Source organism: Lepidochelys kempii, chromosome 5 (assembly GCF_965140265.1).
Source record: "Lepidochelys kempii isolate rLepKem1 chromosome 5, rLepKem1.hap2, whole genome shotgun sequence".
Classification (NCBI taxonomy): domain Eukaryota; kingdom Metazoa; phylum Chordata; order Testudines; family Cheloniidae; genus Lepidochelys; species Lepidochelys kempii.
The window spans coordinates 104,426,693-104,443,455 of record NC_133260.1 but is presented as its reverse complement, the minus strand read 5'-3'; the positions used below and the strand labels follow the sequence as shown (position 1 = coordinate 104,443,455).

The window sequence follows — 16,763 nt, the reverse complement described above, 5'->3', positions numbered from 1 at the left end:
GTGAACAGTGGGAGGAGAGGGGGAAATGCCATTTACAGGTTAAAAAAAAAAAGGATTGATCTAATATATTTAGGGGTGCAGTGACACCCTAGCATTCTTCAAGCAGGCTTCATCTTACAAAAGGAGGGTCTGCCAGTCATCCTAGTTGAAAAAATGCAGCGAAGGATTTTGGGTAAGTAGTGCCTTATTAGATGAGATGGCACCTCGTTAGTTAAATCTGGGCTCTAGTATGTGTTTTCTTTTACATGTAAACATTTGTTTCCTTTATTTTTAAGAATGAGAATATTTTACAGTAGTCGCATCATATGCGCATTTAACTTACAAGAATTCAATTATACATGCTCAGCAAAAAGTAACTCACAGCGGTGGAGTACTGTACAGGAGTCGACAGGACAGTGCTCGGGGGGGGGAGGGGTTTGATTTATAGTGTCTACTCTAGTTGCAATAAATCAACCCCCGCTAGATCAATCGCTGCCCACAGATCCGGTGAGCATCTCGCCGCACTGTGATTCTAGTGTTTAAAGATACATATTTTGTACATGGTCCCTAAACGCAAGCCAACTACTTCGCTGTTTCTTCAGTTGAACACCAGGTGATCTGTTCCAACGCTGGAGGAAAAACTGGCTGTGTTGGACTCATTGAGAGACAGTATGTCCAACGTGGTGCGTAAATATGCCTCAACGAATCCAGCATCCATGTCATCAAGACCCGATAGAGAGAAATCCATCAAGCCGTGGCATCAAGTGCACCAATAACTGCTGAGGTGGTGAGCCAGGTGTATGATAAGACTTTAGAGAAGACTGAAAAGGCATTAAACTTATGGCTGGAAGACATGAATCGTAAACATGTGCCTATCGATAGCAATACGTTGCGAGAAAAGGCTCTTAGCCTCTATGCGCTGTTCAAACCTCCCGCCAAAGAGGAGGGAGTTTTAGGAACTGCTTCAACCTCAAAAACGTGCAGACTACTGGTGAAGCTGCATCTGCCAATGAAGAGGCAGCAAAAGCCTACCCCGAACAATTAAAGAAAATCATAGAAGAAAAGGGCTCTCTTCTGGAAAAAGTTTTTAATGCTGACGAGACTGGGCTCTCCTGGAAAAAAAAAAAATGCCCAACTGCACTTACATTTTCAAATCAGAAAGACAAGCCCCAGCTTCAAAGCAGCTAAAGACTGTGTTTTGTGGCAATGCAGCTGGGCATTTAATAAAATTGGGCTTGCTCTACAAGGCTGCAAATCCCTGTGCCCTAAAAGGCAAGAACAAAAAAAATCTCCTGCCTGTGTTCTGGCAATCAAGTAAAAAGGCTTGGGTGACAGCAGCATTATTTCTGGATTGGTTCCACAAGTGTTTCATTCCAGAGGTCAAGCGGTACCTTGAACAGAAAGGACTTGACTTTAAAGTGTTGCTGATCATTGACAATGCTCCTGGCCACCCTGCGGCACTACAGTTTGCGCATAACTATGTTGAAGTAGTCTCCCTTTTTTATTCTTTCATTCGACTTTTTGAGTATACACTATTTTCGTCTTACACGCTGACTTTAGAACCTAACCCCTGCGTAAGATGCAACTCCATTGTATTCTTGTTTTTGTAACAAACAAATCTAAATGCTGTGTGTTAAGCAGATCTGTGATCCAAGGTGTAAGTAATAAGCTGTGGTGTACTGTTCCTTTCAGAGCAGAGGATCTATATATTCTGAGTGTGTCAGGTGGATCAGGATGTGGCCACTCAGGGGAGGGGGAGGAGAGAGGAGGCGGCAGCGCACCTGGAAGACTTGGGGGTTGGAGTGCATCTACTGCTAACCTGCAAAGACACAGTGGAGCCGGAGTAGGCTGAGAGAATGCTTGTGTTGCTTATAGCTAGTGCAGTCAGGGAGCTGACCCCTGACAGGCACAGACTTGACATCCTCATGCTAAGGGAAGGTGGTAGCAAGATGCTGCACAACCTTACGTACCCCTAGAAAGGGTCACAGAACTAGCCATTCAAAACACAATTTGATTAGCACTATTCCATAGGATACTAAAAATCAAGAGGACTGTAATTCACAAGTAGGCCACCAATGTATGCCCCTATCATAAACTTAAGGAATAATGGTGAGAAAAAGGCAACTCCCATCTTTACAATTCCAGTATATGTTACTGCACGCGTGGGGGGGGGGGGGGGGGGTAAGCTTCCTTTGCCAATAGTCAATGGCACCACAAGCAAAGTAGTGCTGCAAAGCAATTTACACATATGCATATTAGCATGGTTGTGTGTGTCTGTTAGCTATAAGGACTAAGAACAGTAGATGATTAAACAAACCAACTGCATTAAGATTAACAGAAAGTATAGTATTTGACTAATATTGGATATAGGGTCGTCAAGTGATTAAAAAAATTAAGTGATAGTGTGATTTATGCTGTTAACCAATGATAGATTTAAATATTTTCAGATGTTTTCTACATTTTCAAATAAAACTGATTTAAATTACACAGAATACAAAGTATACAGTGCTTACTTTATATTACAAATATTTGTACTGTAAAAAAGGTATTTTTCAATTCCCCCATTACAAGTACTGTAGTGCAATCTCTTTATCATGAAAGTTGAACTTACAAATGTAGAATGTACAAAAATAACGGTATTAAAAAACAAAACAATGTAAAACTGTAGAGCCTACAAGTGCACTCAGTCCTACTTCTTGTTCAGCCAATTGCTCAGAGAAACAAGTGTGTTCACATTTGCAGGACATAATGCTGCCCACTTTTTGTTTACAATGTCACCTGAAAGTCAGAACAGGTGCTCGCATTGCACTGTAGTAGCCGGTATTGCAAGATATTTACATGCCAGATGCTCTAAAGATTCAAATGTCCCTTCATGCTTCAACCCCCAATCCAGAGAGGGTGTGTCCATGCTGATGACAGGTTCTGCTCAATAATGATCCAAAGTAGTACAGACCGACGCATGTTCATTTTCATTACCTGAATGAAAATCATCATCAGATGCCACCAGCACAAGGTTGATTTTCTTTTTTGGTGGCCCAGGTTCTGTAGTTTCCATATCAGTCTTGCTCTTTTAAGACTTCTGAAACCATGCTCCACACCTCGTCCCTCTCAGATTTTGGAAGGTACTTCAGATTCTTAAACCTTGGGTCGAGTGCTCTATCTTTAGAAATTTCACACTGATAACTTCTTTACGTTTTGTCAAATCGGCAGTGAAAGCATTCTTAAAACGAACATGAGCTGGGTCGTCATCATCCAAGACTGCTAATACCCGGATTCTGCCATATATTTGATGTAAGAGAGCCAGAGACATACAATTCTCCCCCAAGGAGTTCAGTCACAAATTTAATTAATGCATTTTTTTAAACAAGCATCATCAGCACAGAAGCATGTCCCCTGGAATGGTGGCTGAAGCATGAAGGGGCATACAAATGTTTAGCATATCTGGCACGTAAATACCTTGTAATAACAGCTACAAAAGTGTGAATGCCTGTTCTCACTTTCAGGTGAGATTTTAAGTAAGAAGCGGCCAGCATTATCCCCCAAAAATGTAAATAAACTTGTTTGCCTTAGCGATTGGCTGAACAAGAAGTAGGACTGAGCATAGTTGTAGGCTCTAAAGTTTTGCATTTGAGTGCAGTTATGTAACTCCCACCCCACCCAAAGAAAAACCATTTCTAAATTGCACTTTCACCATAAGGAGAATGCACTACAGAACATGTATGAGGTGAACTGAAAAAATACTATATCACTACAGTGCACACATTTTTAATACAAATATAAAGCGAGAACTGTACACTTTGTATCCTGTGTTGTAACTGAAATCAATCTATTTGAAAATGTAGAAAAGCATCCAAAATGTTTAATAAATTGCAATTGGTATTCTATTGTTTAACAGCATGATTAAAGCTGGGATTAAGTGATTTTTTAATTGCTATTAATTTGAGTTAATCACACAAGTTAACTGCAGTTAATCAACAGCCATAATTGGATGGCATTCCATGCTTTAAGTTATAAGAGATACAGCTCCAGACAGTTAATCAAGACAGTTAATCTTTAACACATCAGCCTTTTGACAACCAGGTCCCAACTTTAACATGGTTTAAGTGTATTAAGTCTTCCCTCCCTGCTTAATAATTGTGACACTGCCCTACCAAACACACAGCCATGAAAAATGCATCGGACTGTGAAATCTGGTCTCCCCCCGGGAAAGCTTGTCTTGTGTGTGCTTTTGCCCTATACTATACAGATTTCACAGGGGGAAAACCAGCATTTCTCAAATTGGGGATACTGACCCAAAAGGGAGTTGCGGGGGGAGGGGGTCACAGACTTATTTTAAGTGGATCAGGGTTTTGCCACCCTTATCCTTGCACTACTTTCAGAGCTGGGCCGATAGAAAGAGGCGGCGGCTGTTGGCTGGGCACCCAGCTTTGAAAGCAGCACCCCACCACCAGCAGTGCAGACGTAAGGGTAGCAATACCATACCATGCCACCCTTACTTCTGCACTGCTGCCTTCAGAGCTAGGCAGCCAGAGATTGGCAGCTGCTGACTGAGGGCCCAGCTCTGCAGGCAGTAGCACAGAAGTAAGGGTGCCAATCCTATACCACACCATCCTTACTTCTGCACTGCTGGTGGCAGCTCTACCTTCAGAGCTGGGATCTCAGCCAGCAGCCGTCACTCTCCAGTTGCCCAGCTCTGAAGACCGCACCACCGCCAGCAGCAGCAGCCCAGAAGGGCAACAGTACTGCAACCCCCTCTACAATAACCTTGCAACCCCACCCACAACTCCTTTTTGGGTCAGGACCCCTATAATTACAATACCATGAAATTTCAGATATAAATAGCTGAAATCATTAAATTTTAAAAATCCTATGACTGAAATTGACCAAAACGAACCGTGAATTTAATAGAGCCCTAGACAGGTCTTTGAAAGTTGAGAAAAAGCTTCAAAATTCTCACTGATAGTCTGTTGGTTTTTATTGCATTAGAAACCAGAGAAGTGTTTGTGCTTCTCCAAGACATATGGTATTAACCGTACAAAACTGAAAGTGGTTTCAGTAAGTAATGGCTAGCAACAGCCCAAGGACAAAAGGATCGCACTGCATCAGAGCTTCTGTACAGGAAACCCTGCACTGGCCAAATCTGGTCGATGTCACATCATTTTGGATATTTTAAAGATTAAATAAAATTGTGACCTAAACTCACTTTATCCAACCTGGAGTGCCTGTTTTAGACTAGAGTGCCTGCTTTTCTTTAAATATTAATTTAACAGTGTACACAAAGTGAAGAAAGCCATTGAGCTATTGTACATAGGTGACTAAGTCACTCAAAAACCATAGCCCAGAAGCAAAATAATTATCCTACAGGAACTCTGTACCTTGCAGAGGATCTTTATCTCCCACTGACTTAGGACATGTCTATGCTACAAATTGTGTGTTAAGCAGAGCTCTGATCCAAGGTGTGAGTGATATAAGCTGGGGGGTACAGTTTCTTTCACAGAAGAGGTGTTGATGCCAAGTGTGGTGGCACTATGGGTAGGTATCCTAGTGTGCCACCATGCTGCACTCCAGCACAATGTCTTTTGAGAAGTTTTTGGAATGTGTTAGAAAGAAATGACTGACCCAGGGATCTCTGGAAGCTCAAGGTCAAGTTCCCAGCATGCAACATTCTCCATCCCATAATGCCATCCATATCCCATATTTTTATTGAGGTTTTTTTAAAATCCCACCAACTCCCACAGCATTTTTGCTGTCTCCCATCTCTGACAGAGGCACAGAGCCTACAGACTTAAACACTATTCTCATGAATGCTGCAAACACAGGACGCACGATTCTCCTATATTTGCAGATCACAGGAAGAATCACAACAATGGGAGACATGACAATTTCTCTGAGGACAGCCTGCTGAGCGACCCAACAAAACAATTCCAGGGGACTGGCGTTGTTCAGAGCAGTTGCATATGGTGGAATGCTGCTTCTGAGCCTGAGAAAGGAGCACTGACTGGTGGGATCACACCATAATGAAGGGATGAGCAGTGGCTGCAGAACTTTTGGATATGAAAAGCCATATTTCTGGATCTGTGTGCCAAGCTTTCCCCAGACACCAGAACGAGAGCAGCATTCAAAGTGGAGACGCAAGTGGCAACTGCACTCTAGAAGCTATGAGAGAGCAACATCTGACCACCACCAACCTGGGCCCAAATTCAGTGACCTAGAAACAAGACTTACCATCCACTTTCCAGTACTGAGCCATGCAACCCCCATAAACTTGTTCTAGATTTAACTTGTTTGAACTAATTAGCAAGGGCAGACTAGGTTTGGATACTTATTTAAAAAGTAAGTAAAGTCTGATTGTATGTTTTACAGACAATTGACATTTCTTCCTAAAACTTAGTACTGTCCAAGTAAAGTGATTAAGAGTTCACCGTTCGTCAAATTGCAGCCCCTAAAGAATGTTCATTTATAAGACCATTACCATGAGTGTTTAATAAAACGTGCAGCTCAGCTTCAACTACAGCACAAATAGTACTTGTAGTGTATTAGGCATGTTCATTACATTTTCCACATGCTTAAGTTCTCATCTACCAGAGATTTTACTTTTAGAGCCCAAGTGTCTATTATGTGTGTCTTACAAAGTATATTTTCAGGTACCTATAGAGACTGATGCCAAATACCACTAAGGATAATTACATTTCAGAAAGGTTTGGGCAATTTCCAAGAGAAATAGGTTGCATTTTGATTGGAGAGTTATTTGGTAACATAGAAGCAACTGATTTTTCGTTGCAACCCCCACTGAATTGCATAGCTTGAACCTATTGTCCTACCTGAATGGCCATTAACCTCAGCATTAGCTCACTGTCAATCTTGTTTCAAGTATACTGTAGTACAGTACTAATCCAGCTGGACTTCTGTGCTCTTGCAACAAAGGTATTCAGTGTCAAACTACCACAATCTAACAAATTATAGCTGGAGCAGATAGTGCTACCTATGGTTATAGTTGGCAAATACTTCCCATTTTAAGATCCTGTTTTAGTTGCTTAAAAACTTAACTAAATTTTAACTACTTAACCTGAAGTTTCCCCATGCTGGCTCTCTGCCTGAGGCCAAAAAAAAAAAATTTAAAGTTTCAGCTAAAATGGTCAAGTAATTTCCAAAAACAAAATTAGGGGAAAATACAATAGTTCTCACAACCGTTTCATTCAGAAGCTCTAGCCCATCCATGGTTTGGGGCAACGACTGGAAGTTGGAAAGGAAGAAGTTTGCCTTGTTGTTGGGACAAGAGCTTTATGCTGTCCCCACGAAAATTCACTCAAGTTATGAATCTGAAAAATTTGTTCGCAAATGCTCAGTAGACTTGTTAGAGTTTGACAGACAGCATCTCAGGAGAACTTGTCTGCATAGTACATGTTCCAGCACAGCAGGGGATAAGCACAACTTTCCCTAGAATTGCTCTTTCTGGCACCAAGGGGTTGCTGTGGTGCCAGGCAACAAAACTGAGAGCAGGGAGACAGTCTATCCCATACTCTCCATGCTCCTGCTAATAGAACCCAGGCTGCCTGGAAGAAGAAGCAGCCTTATTTTTTATCCAGAGGTGTAATGAGAAGGTTAGGTGGGTGTATAGAGAGCAGAGGAGGAGGGTCTGGATCACAGATTATACACCCTTGTGCCCTGAGCCTATCCATGTCTCCATTTTAACTCTATCTGCTAATTTTCAGGAGCAAAGATTATGAGGGAGCTTTAGTTTTAAGCTCACCTACTAACTCATTAACTATTAGCCTTGCCCTGCTAGGATTTTACCTCATTAGTTATATATTAGCTGATGCATTAGCACACCTTTCTGCCTAGTGAAGTCAAGGCCTAGTGTAGTTCTTCCCACCACTCCCTACCCCCCTTCCATATGGCAGCAAGGTTAAGTTGCCATGGTTGATGGTTTCACTAACACCCAATAGGCTGTGATCTCAAGCAGCATCAGAAGGAAGCTGAGACAGTTATGAGCCACAAAGCAGCAATGACAGCATGTAGGCATCTGCAGAATCATTAAGACACAGCCTTGCCTTACATTTGGATTGCTTTCCTTTGAAAGTGTTATGAACTTTATTGTATTTTTTTTTCATTCTATAGTCCTGATCAAAAACACCGAATCCCATAGCACAGGGGTTTTCAAATTGTGGGCTGCGACCCAGTACCATGGCATGGTGGCTCTGGTCAGCTGCTGATTGGGCCATTAAAAGTCCCGTCAACGGTGCTGCATGGCTAACACAAGCCATTTCCTACCTATTCTGACACTGTGCTGTCCCCGGAAGCGGCCAGCAACAGGTCCAGCTCCTAGGCGGGGGGCTATGGGCAAGAGCCACATGCACACCTCCACCTAGGAGCCTGACCTACTACTGGCCGCTTCCAGGGCGCAGCACAGTCTGTGGTGCCAAGATATGCAGGAAGCCTGCCTTAGTACCCCCACTACGCTGCTGACCGGGAGCCACCCAATCTCCTGCCCCAGCCCTGAGCCCCCCCAAATCAGAGCCCCCTCCTGCACTCTAAATCCCTCATCCAGGCCCCACCCCAAAGTCTGCGTCCCTCCCACACCCCAGCCCAGAGCCCCCTCCCATACCCTGAACCCCTCATTCCCAGCCCTACCCTGCAGCCTTTACCTCCACTCCACATCCCTCTGCCCCAGCCTTGTGCCCCTCCCACACCCCAAACCCCTCACCCCCAGCTCCACTGGGTTGCTGGCATCAACAATTTTCTTCAACTGCATCACCATAAAAAAGTTTGAAAACCACTGCCACAGTAGTATGCACAATTTCCTATGCTGCCACACTACCTGCCTCAATCCTGTACTGGAGAGGTGTAAAAGGACAGTTTAGACTGCAACTCCCTTCCATATCTGACCACTAATAAGATCGCCATGAAGGATGCCAGTTTTGCTGGTTGTTTCTGTAATATGGACAGATACCCAATAACCTCTCATGAGCTAAACTCCTCATGCAACAGTGAGATACAAGTTAGTTTCCAGCCTAGATAAGATTTTAACCAAGAACCTGACAATTCCATATCCCCAAACCAATCTCTCATCCTGAAGTAACTTTCGTATTTTGTGATCTGAAGTAATAACTGTTAAAGCAGGATACCATGTAAGTTTCAGTTGTACAAACCCAACTTTGCAGCAGGAATTTGTTTGAATTCCTATGCAGGCTTGTGGATCAGTTTAAGTTTAAGTTTTGTGGCAAGTTTTCAAGCTTAAACCTCAACATTTTTTACTGCTTGTTTTTCCAGTAAAGTAACTGAAGCTAGGGATCCCACAATGATTAGAGTTTGGTTCTTTGAAAATAGTTTACTGTATTAGTTCTAAAAAAAGTGTGTAGAGTAAGTCTACTCAAACCAAGATCTCCTTTACTTCCCTTACAAAAACTTTTACTTGGGTATACAAGCATTTTGCCATTTCCTGTAAAAGTTAGCATTTTTGCAGTACACGCTCTTAGTTACAAGAATTATCTACAATAAACTTCAGTGTACACACAGGCCACAACCAGTTTACTAAAAGGAGGATTTGGGGAATCTTAATCAACCATTCTATACAAATCAAATAGCTTTTTGTCAAATATGGCATATCTTACTGTTTAAAGCAAAGAAGCAATTTATGCCTTTTAAAGTACAAGATTACCCATGTAATCACAAGATCACTCCAAGTGATTTAAAAAAAAAGACTACTGGAATACTTCACCACAGAAAGGGAGGAGTCTCAGATAATGTTTCTTGCAATACAGTTTCTGAATTGCTTGCTAGCTACAGAGAGACCTGTAATAAATGGCCACAGACTCAGAACATAACTGTGTAGGGATTTTGAGTTGTTTCTGCAGGGAAAACTGTCATGCTACATTCCTCCTACATATATGACCTTGAAGGGTACATTTACATGTACTATACAGAGAAATTAGAGGACATTACCCTCTCTTGGAAAGCAGCTGTTTAAAACATATACAGCCCTAACAGTATTACTTAAATATCCAAAGCTGGGCTTTTATGTAAAAAGCTAGCCTGAAAAGGTTTTCAATTTTTTTTTCTGTTTACATGAGCAGCTCAGATCTGTCTTTGATGCAAAACTGACAGGGATAAGTAAAATGGTGACATGAGCCCAGGGTGAAAATTCAATAATCAAAAGGAAAGGATTACTCATTGTTTAAAGCTTGTTCTCCTCCCTGCCCCCTTTCAGATTTTGGATTAAGGGGGCCTTTCATTTTTACACCCCAACCTTGTCAATTAAGCAGAGAAAGCTCACCATAAACATCTGAGACCTCACAGAAGTCCTCCAATAAAACCAGAAACCCAAGACTTTACAGGCCTAACATTTACAGTTAAACAAGCAGGAAAAATTTTACTCTCATTCAGATTCTTTTCTAAAAAAGGGACACAGAGGGACTAGCTTTTTAAAAGTCTTAAGACTTCATAAAACAGGAAGTTAGCAACTAAGGAAGAACAAGGCAAGTCTGCAGAAACTACAGACTTCCTAAATATCTTGACATATTTCCCAGATTAATCTAATTTAAGGAATCCTAACTCTTTCACATTGCCGAGAGCCTTTATAAAGTGAGCCACAAGTGACAGACTGCAACCATGAATACTGCCACATGTCCTTCTGTACAATCCTGAATGCAGTAAAAATTCATGTTTCTATACAAATGTTTTAGTGTGAAACTTTAGCTGCATACAGGGTCAGTCCCCTGCTTAATGTTACTCCCTATGTTACTACACATCTCAAAGGTCTAATGCTCTTGCCCAAAAGGGAAATGAGATGTCAAGAAGCTACAAAGGTTAAGCTTATGGTAGTGTATGTGCCTGAACTGCAGTAGCATTGGGAAGTTTATCCTGAGAATGTGTGTCTCAAGGAGTAACAAACTAGTTTCTTTCAGAATGCGGATGCACTCATTCATTTCTGTTAAAATCAAGTGAAGAATAGATACTAACTCTTTAACTGAGCACAGTACATCCTCATGTTCAACAGAGTATACTTTAGGGGATAAAAATCTCTTCAATCTTCAGTTCCACATGCACAGCTGACAAACTAACTTCCAGCAGGAAAGGTGTTCAGAACCAGAATCTATTTGTTTGAGCTCAAACTAGTTCGTACATTCAAATAAAAAAAAATTGCAACTTCCACTCCTTTGTCTTACAAGGAAAGTAACCCAAGCTTAAGTCAGCCAAAATGTCACCTTAGCCACACAAGATTTTCTTTTTTTTTTTTTTTTGGGGGGGGGGGGGAGGGGAGGAGGGGAAGAATCAAGGTGGAAACAAAAGCAGTGACTTTAAGCTCTAACCAGCCTTGTGTCACTGCAACTAACAAGCCAGACCCGAATCTCCCCTTCAGGAAGTGCGTAGATGTACTAACATCAATGTGACTGAAAGGTCAAACTGACACCAACTCTGCCCACTTTTAACTGCTCAAAACTCTGCTTCAGCTTCTGGCTTCATAATTATTATAACTTTAATCCTCAAGTAAAATTTTAAACTTCCAGATTAACACTCCTGCCATAAGAATTGCAATCTTTCTATAGCATCTTTCACAGACATTTCCTCACTCTATGGAGCACTAGATACAGAAAAACTTATGTTAGTGGTCACCTGTTGATGACTAATATTAAATCCCATTCCTTGTGACTGCTTCTATTATTCACACCAATATATATCCAATCTGTTAAATTTAAGGTTTAATCTTAGAGACATAACCTGGCCATACTGGTTAGAGCCACACTACATCCAGTGGTAGCCCAGATCACTCTTCCTATTAAAAAAGGAGATTCAACCACACTGAAGTGTGCAACCTCCCTTTCCTTTTATGCCCTTCCTCTACTACTCTTGCAGCATTCTGCATGCCTCATTTGCCACTACCCTATGTCTATATGATGATGAAAGCATCTACAGCTGTAGGCACAGACACCAGGAGGTCCTCTTTGGCTAGAGCAATCCTGGGTACCACTGTGTCCACAGCATAGCCCACACAAAGATTTTTAAGCACAGTTCAATCCAGGGACAGCTGATGCAACTTGTCTGACACCAGTAGGCACTGGTACCTTGTCTGTGGTAGCTCTCCCATTGGAGAAGCCCCAACTGTGGGCAATTTCGGGGTGTGGGGGACGAGAAGGGCTAACACAAACAGGGTGCAAAAGTCCTGCTAGGGCAAGCTATGCTCAGGCTTATTCGGTTTCTGCAAGTGAAGCTAAAGCCAAGGCGGGTAAGAGGCGATTTCCTGGAGCCCCCCACCCCACGTGGTCTAGTCACGTGTGCCCCCCCCCCCAATTCTGCAGAGCTGCCCCCGCTTCCCCTCCCCCCCGAGAGGAGAGGGTTCGTAGCCAGGCCCAGTAGTTCCACAAAACCGTTAATCCTTGGCGCGAGGCCGGGGAGGCGAGAACCCCCCTCGCTTCAGGCACACGCCCCCGGCCCCCCTCCCCACGCCACATACACACGTGCGGGGCCTGAAAGCGGCGCTCCGCCCTGGAAGCCGCTTTTACACACAGCGGGGGGAGGCGCCTCCCCTGCTGAAGCCAACGGGGACACCAAGGGGGAAGCCTGGAGGAGCCGCCGCGTCTCCTCCCATCCCCGGGCACGGCAGGGGGGGAGGCGCGAGGCTGTCCAGCTGGGAAAGCCAACACAAAGGAGTCGGTCCGACACCCTTTCCCCCGGGGCCCTGGCCGGGGGCGCCGCCTGGTCCCTTGGTCAGCAGCGCCGCAGGAAGGGGGAGCCGGGCTGCTCCTGCCCCTCACGTTGCCCTAGGCCCAGCGAGAGCGAGTAAACAAAAGCCGCAGCCAGCGGCTCGCATGGCCGGGCAGCCTGGAGCGCCGCTCCGGGGAGCACAAAGAGCGCGCGGCGGGTGGCGGCAGGTTTGGGGGCACTCCCGCCTCACCTGCTTGCCCCGGTAGAAGAGGCGCTGCCGCTCGGGGCTCACTCGGAAGCTCTCCTGGATCTTCTCCCGCAGACACTCGATCTTGGTGAGGCGACTCAGGTCGTCGATGGTCTGGGTCTCGGTGCCGTCTATGGTGCGGACCTGGATCCACATGGTGCGCGGCCGCCCACCGCCCGGGAGGCTGCCGGTCGCGGCTCCCGCCCGCTCTCCGGGGGCGTGAGCGCCTCTGCCGCTTCTTTGTTTTGGCTCAGTGGGGCAGGATGGTAAACCCGCGGAGCAGCCCGAGCCTCCCGGGCCGACGGCCTCGCTCACAGGGGCGAGGAGACCAGACCCCCGCCCCCGCCGGTCCGAGTGCGCCCGCAGCGGCGTGTACGCGAGGCCGCGAGCCCCCCGGTGCAGCACAATGAGTAGAAGCGCCCTGAGCGAAGCGCCGCGGCCAGGTCTAACGGGCACCGCCGGGAGCCATGTCCGAGCCCCGGGGAGTGTTTACCAGCAGCTGCCGCTCTCACATGGAGGTCACGGCGCCAAGGCTGATATCGCGAGAGTCTCCCGCTCCCTCTCCCCCCCGCCCCGCCGCCTTAAAGAGACCACAACAACAACATCGAGGAGACAGGGCTGGCTCCCCCCACCTCCGCCTTCGCTACCCGCAGGGCCCCGCCCCCAGCCGGCCCCCTTTTCCCGCCTTGGGTCTGACGGGCTGAGGGTTCGCGCGGTGACGAGGTGTAAGGGCAGATCTGCAACCATCTCCGCGGGGAAGGGGAAGAGCGAGTCTTTCGCCTTGTCACGGCGGGAGCAGACTCTGCGTTGTGGGGCGCTCGGAGCCTGCGGCTTGTCTCGGTCCGGGGGACCGAGACCTGTTAGGGTGCCTCTCAGCTTCATTGTTAAAGGAAGAAGGTAAGGGCAGGGTCTACACGGATCCTGCACCCAAAGCTGTGCTAGCAGCACAGAAAACAATTGTTGCCTCGTGACACTAACACCAAACTCCTCCAGACCCCTGCAAGGCACGACTAAACCATACCTCAAACACGCAGACCCGATGCCTGGATCCTTCCAGAGTCTGGTGGACCCGAACCCTCCAACGTTATCACAGAGATAAAGAACAGATAAAACAATTGTGAGACCACCACTAAATCTGGACCCAGAGCCACAAAAACCTAGAGTTAGCCAGCTTTGTGCCCCGAACCCACAAATCCCACTGACTAGACACAAAACAAGTCTAACTGCTCTTGTTATACAGGGAAGATCTAGATCCTGACTCATCCCAGCACAACAGCGTAGAAGAAAGAGGATTCTGGCACCTAGATCCAGCTTGCCAAATTTTGGGCCCGAAACTCCAAAGAGAACAATTTTAAATAAAGAGCAAGCCTCTCCTGCTTCACTGGAAAGCTAAATAAAGAGCTAGCTGCTCCTACTTCACAAATCTGGACCCTAGTGTATCCTGGCCCAATGCACAATAAAAATGTATCTGGCACCTGGATTCAACAGGATACAGAATTTTGTGATATCGTTCACTATGGAAGCACTGAGGTCTATATGTTCTACAGGGACTCAGAGCAGCTTTACTTGTACTCTGTGTGATAAAATTTGGGGATTGTGCTCAGAAATTAATAGGCTATGATAGGATTCAGGTGTTAAAGATGTTTTTATGGCACTCTTACATTGGAATGAAAGCAAACATTCCTGCATGTCTAATTCCGGTTCTAACCAGACTCCCACTGTGGCCTTGACCAAGTAACATAGGACCTGATTTACAAAAATGCTGAACACCTGCAACTGCAGTTGAAATAATTGGAAGCTGCTAGTGCCTATACTTCTGAAAGTCAGCCCCTTGCCTTTTGCCTTCATCTCTAAAATGATTATGACAACACACAGGGGAAAAGGCTTATTATATAATTCAGTAACTGACCCCACTACAGCATACATGGTCCAAGCATTAGGCACCTCAAGCTCTAGCTTTCTGGGGGTCCCTGTAACGGTCAGGACTCACACCTGCAGCACCTCCTTCTGGTCATCCTTGGGAAGTAGCTCTTCCAGCCTCCAGAGCACCATCTGCAGGCCAGAGTCCTGCTGCCACTGGCTCCCCCATGTCCCTCCTGGACCACAGTGCCCCTTTACCCAGGGTGCTGCCCCTGAAGTACCCCACAGATTTGGGTCTCCCCTGCCCAGGGAACCCCTGCCCTCTATCCCCACCTCACTTCAGTCTCTGGCCACTCCCAGTCCTCAACTAGCCCCCATTCCCTGGCACCAATTGCAGTGTAAACGCCACTTATCATAGGCGGGGGGGGGGGTTTGGATCTGCTGCCCCGGCCTACCCCTTGGGCTGCCCTCTACAATCCCACTACCTATTTAGCCTTCTACTAGGCCTACAGCCCGGGGGGTTTCCAGGCCAGAGCTCCCCAGCTCCTCTAGCCTTCCCCCCAGCCCTGCTCCACCTCAGGTACTATAGTACACTCCCCAGCAGCCAGGCCCATCTCCCTCTACAGCTAGAGGAGACTCTCTCTCAGCACTTGGCCCACACCCCTTTTATAAGGGCCAGCTTTGGTCTGTTTGGGGCGTGGCCATAGCTGAGGCTGCCTCCCAATCAGCCCAGCTTTTCCCATGCCCAAGCCCTCTCCCAGGGCTGTTTTAAGCCCTTCCAGGCAGGAGCGGGTGATCATCCTGCTATATATTGTGTATATGCTACCACATGTTAGGTAACAGGTTTTCTTTACTAGAGAGACCAGAAGTAAAGGGTGCAAGTACTGTAGGAACAGTTGTTTTAATAGTTATGACCAAAGAGAGATACAGCCACCATTCTCTCATCCTAACCCTTAGAGGCAGTCCAGTCCAGGAGTGTGAGTCAACAGAGTTCCAGTATAACACCTCCACATCATTTTCTTTTTCTGCAGGTTACAGCCCTGTGTCCTCCTGAAGCTACTGCTTGCCTCTTGCCAGCAATAAGTGTCTCTCTCCTCCGGTTTAGAGGGAAAAGAATCCTGAAGGTAAACAGGAGGGTGAAACAGCTAGGTTGGTTGGAAACAGGGTCAGTATTCTGAGGAAAACCTTTGTGGAGATCACAGGATCAGTTTGCTCATGACGGGAACATAGGATCAGTTTTTCTGGAAAGACTGGTGACAGAGGATTCATTTGCTCAGAGATCATGCTTGGGGATCCATTGGCTGGTCAGGCGTGTTGGGGATAGAGGATCAGTTTGTTGGTATCAGGGTTGCTGGATGGGAGGATCAGATCTCTGAATTGTCATTCACAGACAATGAATTGGACTGTTGTGTGGAATATTGCTTGATGGATTTAGTGAGACAGGATGGATTAGATGCAAGAAGAGAAACCATTGGAAGGGAAGATGAAGAGTGGTAAAGAGATTTTATTGGGAGTCTGTGAGGGGAGATGAGAAGAGACAGTTGATTTGGGAGTTTAATGGAAGAAGGGAGCTAATTAGGGACAGAATGTCTTGATGGGGCTGGTGGGTGCTCATTGGCAAATGATGTACTGATGAAGGAAAAAATTGGCTGAGGAGTACAGAATATACTGGGGACTGAAGCAAAAGCAAAAGGTGAACATAAGAACGGCCATACTGGGTCTGACCAAAGGTCCATCCAGCCCAGTATCCTGTCTACCGACAGTGGCCAATGTCAGGTGCCCCAGACGGAGTGAACCTAAGAGGTAACGATCAAGTGATCTCTCTCCTGCCATCCATCTCCACCCTCTGACAAACAAAGACTAGGGACACCATTCCTTACCCATCCTGGCTAATAGCCATTTATGGACTTAACCTCCATGAATTTATCTAGTTCTCTTCTAAACGCTGTTACAGTCCCAGCCTTCACAACCTCCTCAGGCAAGGAGTTCCACAGGTTGACTGTACACTGTGTGAAGAAGAACTTCCTTTTCTTTG

General features: G+C 45.7%; 1 protein-coding gene across 5 annotated transcripts in view; it reads right to left on the bottom strand.

Annotated features, from left to right (window-relative positions):
* Window positions 1-13,427, bottom strand: part of UHRF2 (ubiquitin like with PHD and ring finger domains 2) — a 171,938-nt gene extending 158,511 nt beyond the window's left edge. For 4 of the 5 annotated variants that reach the window (XR_012159104.1, XM_073345304.1, XM_073345305.1 and 1 more), the window contains exon 1: window positions 12,872-13,426. Coding sequence is in view for 4 of the 5 variants with exons in the window: in XM_073345304.1 (XP_073201405.1) it covers window positions 12,872-13,024 (153 nt within the window). In the remaining variant the exon portion in view is untranslated. Of the gene's footprint in view, window positions 1-12,871 lie in introns of all 5 variants that reach the window. The other variant, XM_073345307.1, reaches the window with a different exon arrangement.
* Window positions 13,428-16,763: the final 3,336 nt, after the last annotated feature.